Source organism: Lolium perenne, chromosome 3 (genome assembly GCF_019359855.2).
Source record: "Lolium perenne isolate Kyuss_39 chromosome 3, Kyuss_2.0, whole genome shotgun sequence".
Lineage (NCBI taxonomy): Eukaryota > Viridiplantae > Streptophyta > Magnoliopsida > Poales > Poaceae > Lolium > Lolium perenne.
In genome coordinates, this window is record NC_067246.2 from 110,284,455 (window position 1) to 110,287,782 (window position 3,328).

At 42.8% G+C, this 3,328-nt stretch overlaps 1 protein-coding gene across 1 annotated transcript; it reads right to left on the minus strand.

Annotated features, from left to right (window-relative positions):
- Positions 1–399: 399 nt before the first annotated feature.
- Positions 400–1,199, minus strand: LOC127339544 (uncharacterized). Its single transcript, XM_051365383.1, has 2 exons — positions 856–1,199; positions 400–757 (listed from the first exon to the last, which is right to left on the minus strand). Exons 1-2 carry the CDS (start codon positions 1,197–1,199, stop codon positions 400–402), a joined length of 702 nt encoding a protein of 233 aa, XP_051221343.1.
- Between the last annotated feature and the right edge of the window lie 2,129 nt (positions 1,200–3,328).

Below are 3,328 nucleotides of genomic sequence, written 5' to 3' on the forward strand. Positions count from 1 at the left end.
AACACACTCTTTGCATTTAGTCAAGTAGTTCAACCCATTTACAAAAGCCTAGTATGAACATACACACTTCATAGAACATAGATCTATCTAGGGTGTGTTTGGGGCATCACCACTCCAATCTATCTTCGGCTTCTTCTCCTCTGGCCAATTGTCCCACTGGACCCCAGGAAAATGAAGAGGGCTTGTTTGATAAGAAATTGGAAATCTCCAGGACGCGGCACTCCAATATTCATGCCCATCGGTGATGCGAGTGTATGTCCACCCTTCATCCCCACTTGGGCGCTTGGTGCCAGCCAATTCTTTTCCCTTGCTGCTGCTCGATGAAGAAGCCTTTGTGCCGCCCGTTGAACAGGGTTGCAGTGCAGTTGGTGTTGCTTGCGGAGGTAGCCGGTGCCGCTGTCAATAGTTGCAGGCACGAATTATACGATACGGTTGATACGCCACAAAACCATCTCTGGCTGCATACTCAATATTAATATCACCAAGCGGATTCTTCTCCCAGAACTTGTGCTGAACAGATGGGGACTCCTTCTTCATTCCTTTGTAGCTACTGTCTATGAGGGTGGCTGCCATGTCAGCCATACCAGTCCTGTCACGATCGAGCTTGAACAAGTCTTGAAGATCAATGTGGCACTCATTTGGTATCTCAATATTCCAACTTTGCTTGATTGCTATTTTGTCATTCCTTATGTCAACGCTAGCAAAATGTACGCCGCTGCATAAGAAATCCATAAGTTTCGGACACCACTTCAGGCTACTGCAACATAAAAACAGAAGGATATAAGTTATGAAAAAATCTGCTTTCAACACTGATTAGAACACAAAAGAAAATAAATGGAAGTTGACATATCATACCTAGACCATTGGTATACCAATACATGATTGTTCATCGATAGTTGAACAACGGCGATATGATAGTCATCTTCATATTCTGAGTCGCAATACTCAAAGTCAAGGCCCACGAAATTGTATTCATCCTTGCTAAGCCACTGCTCGTACATGTCGACAATCTCAGCTGCTTTATGGTTGTCATCAGTATAGACAACCTCAATCTCAGCCGTATGTGCAAACATCTTACCGATTTCAGTGATGTCACTCCTAACCTCCACCTCCTGATCCGTGTCACTGCTTTGATTGCTAACCTCTTCTTCCTGATCCTTGTTATTGCTGTGATTGCTAACCTTGCCTTCCTCATCCATTACGAGAGCGAGACGAAGAGGTCAGTGGAAAAAGAAAGATGAGAAGGAACAACAAAGGGAGATAACTTGCTGCGGAGTGCCCTGGAGAAAAAGAATATATTGGATCACATTTGTTGGCTTACTGCTAGGCAAAGTAATGTGTAATAAAAACATGAACATAAAGATATTTACTCTACAAAAAAATGTCATACATAACCAAGTATGACTGTTGTGCATCTAAAAAATAACCCCAAATAATTGACGGTGAAGAACATCAATGAGCAGATTATTAAAAAAAAAGCACCTTGGTGACTACAATGAATGAATGTTGATAATTATCATGATATGTACTTTGCTGCTGGCAAATAACCTGGATTTCAGACCATTAGATTACCAAAAAAATACATTGGATTTCATTTCTTGGCTTACCGCTAGAAATAAGAACAATGCATACTAAAAACATGAAGATTAGAAAGTTAAAATCTAGATAAAAGGTAATGAAATATACATAAAAAAGGAGGAGAAGTTCTCACCGCCTAGAGACAGAAGCAGATCTCCGACAAAAAAAGATGAACATCAACAAAGCTCCAGAGAGAAAAAAACCCTTTTGTTTGTACTTACTGTTCAGCTGCAAAATGGAAAAACACCCCGACATCAATAAGTCAATTCATAGTATAAATGGATCAGCAGAAGAGAATAGTCGATTAGGATAAGATTCGAACAAAAAGAGAAGAAGAAAATGCTTGAGTGGCAACTCAGATTCCGCAGAAAAAGGAACAGAGAGACATAGATTAGTTCCTCCAGCAAAAAGCCCTAAGAACTTGCAAAACGCTACAAAAAGCAACTAAAACAGGAATGCGACAAGAGATTAAGAAGAAAATATAGATCGAAAAGAGAGTCGATGGGCGAAGATTTGAGATTGAACCTGCAACAACGTCCTATCCGCCTGGTCTCAACCGCCTCTCCCACTTCTCAAGCGACCAGAACTGTAAATGGGAGAAACTGGACGCGTGGGGTCTCCGTCGGTTCGAGAAGACACATGCTTTGTAGAGTTTTTACTGGACTGGGCCTAAAAAAAAGAGACGGCCCAAGAAGAGAGTAAGACACGCTAGACATGAAAAACAAGTTGATAAAACATTGATTAATGTATTGGTGAAAACTGAATAAGTGGGTTGATAAATAGTCTTACCCTCAGAAAAACTCGGAAAGTTGCGTCTGCCCCGCCAATCTCCCTCCCTGCACGACTGTCCCCGCCCATCCTCCATCCTGTCCTCCTCACAACCGCCACCGTCTCCATTCTCGCGGCCTCCAGCTCCCTTCTGTCCTCCTCGCGCTCCGGATCCCTCCCGTATCCCTTCTCTCGGCCACCACCGACTCGCCCCTACGCCCGCCGCCGCATGCCCTGCGCACACTGCCCAGTACCTCCTAGTGCCAGCCACCAACTCGACTCAGTGCCTTTCTCCCCTACACACCCCTCGTCCGGCACAGCTCCGGCAAGACCCTCATCAGGCCTTGCATCGGCGAGCCCCTCAGCCGGCACTACTCCGGCGAGCACCTCAGACGACCAAATTGATTCCAACCCTGAATTCCAAAACACATCCGAACAAAAAAAAGAAATCGAATTAGAAGCCAATTACTTTCAATCTAGGGTTTTGGATATTAGTAGAATTCAATCTCGGGGTAGGTAACAAAAACACAGAAAAAGGGTTGGTAACAAAAACACATTACATGGCAAAAAAGATATGTGATGAGTGATTCGAATTGGTAGATAGCAAAATATGTTGCAATCATAGCTTGTGATAAAAAAGAATTAAAAAGGATCACATACATACAGATCACTTGAAAAACACATAAGAAAACATCGATCTCGAAAAAAGTTGAGGTACAAACATAGTTCAGTTACATAGAAAATGGCTAACAAAAGTGTTTCAGACGATACAAAAGGACTTGAACGATGTTCCAACATACACAGATTCGTTACATATTCAAATGACATCGACGGTAATAACAACACCCTGCCTGCGTGTGATGATATCACCATATTGATGGAAGAGAAACATCACGACTTGACCAGCTGCTAATCCCTTCTTTTCAGCAAAATCTCCCCATGCATGAACACTTATTATCATCCTACCATCAGTGGAGGGATA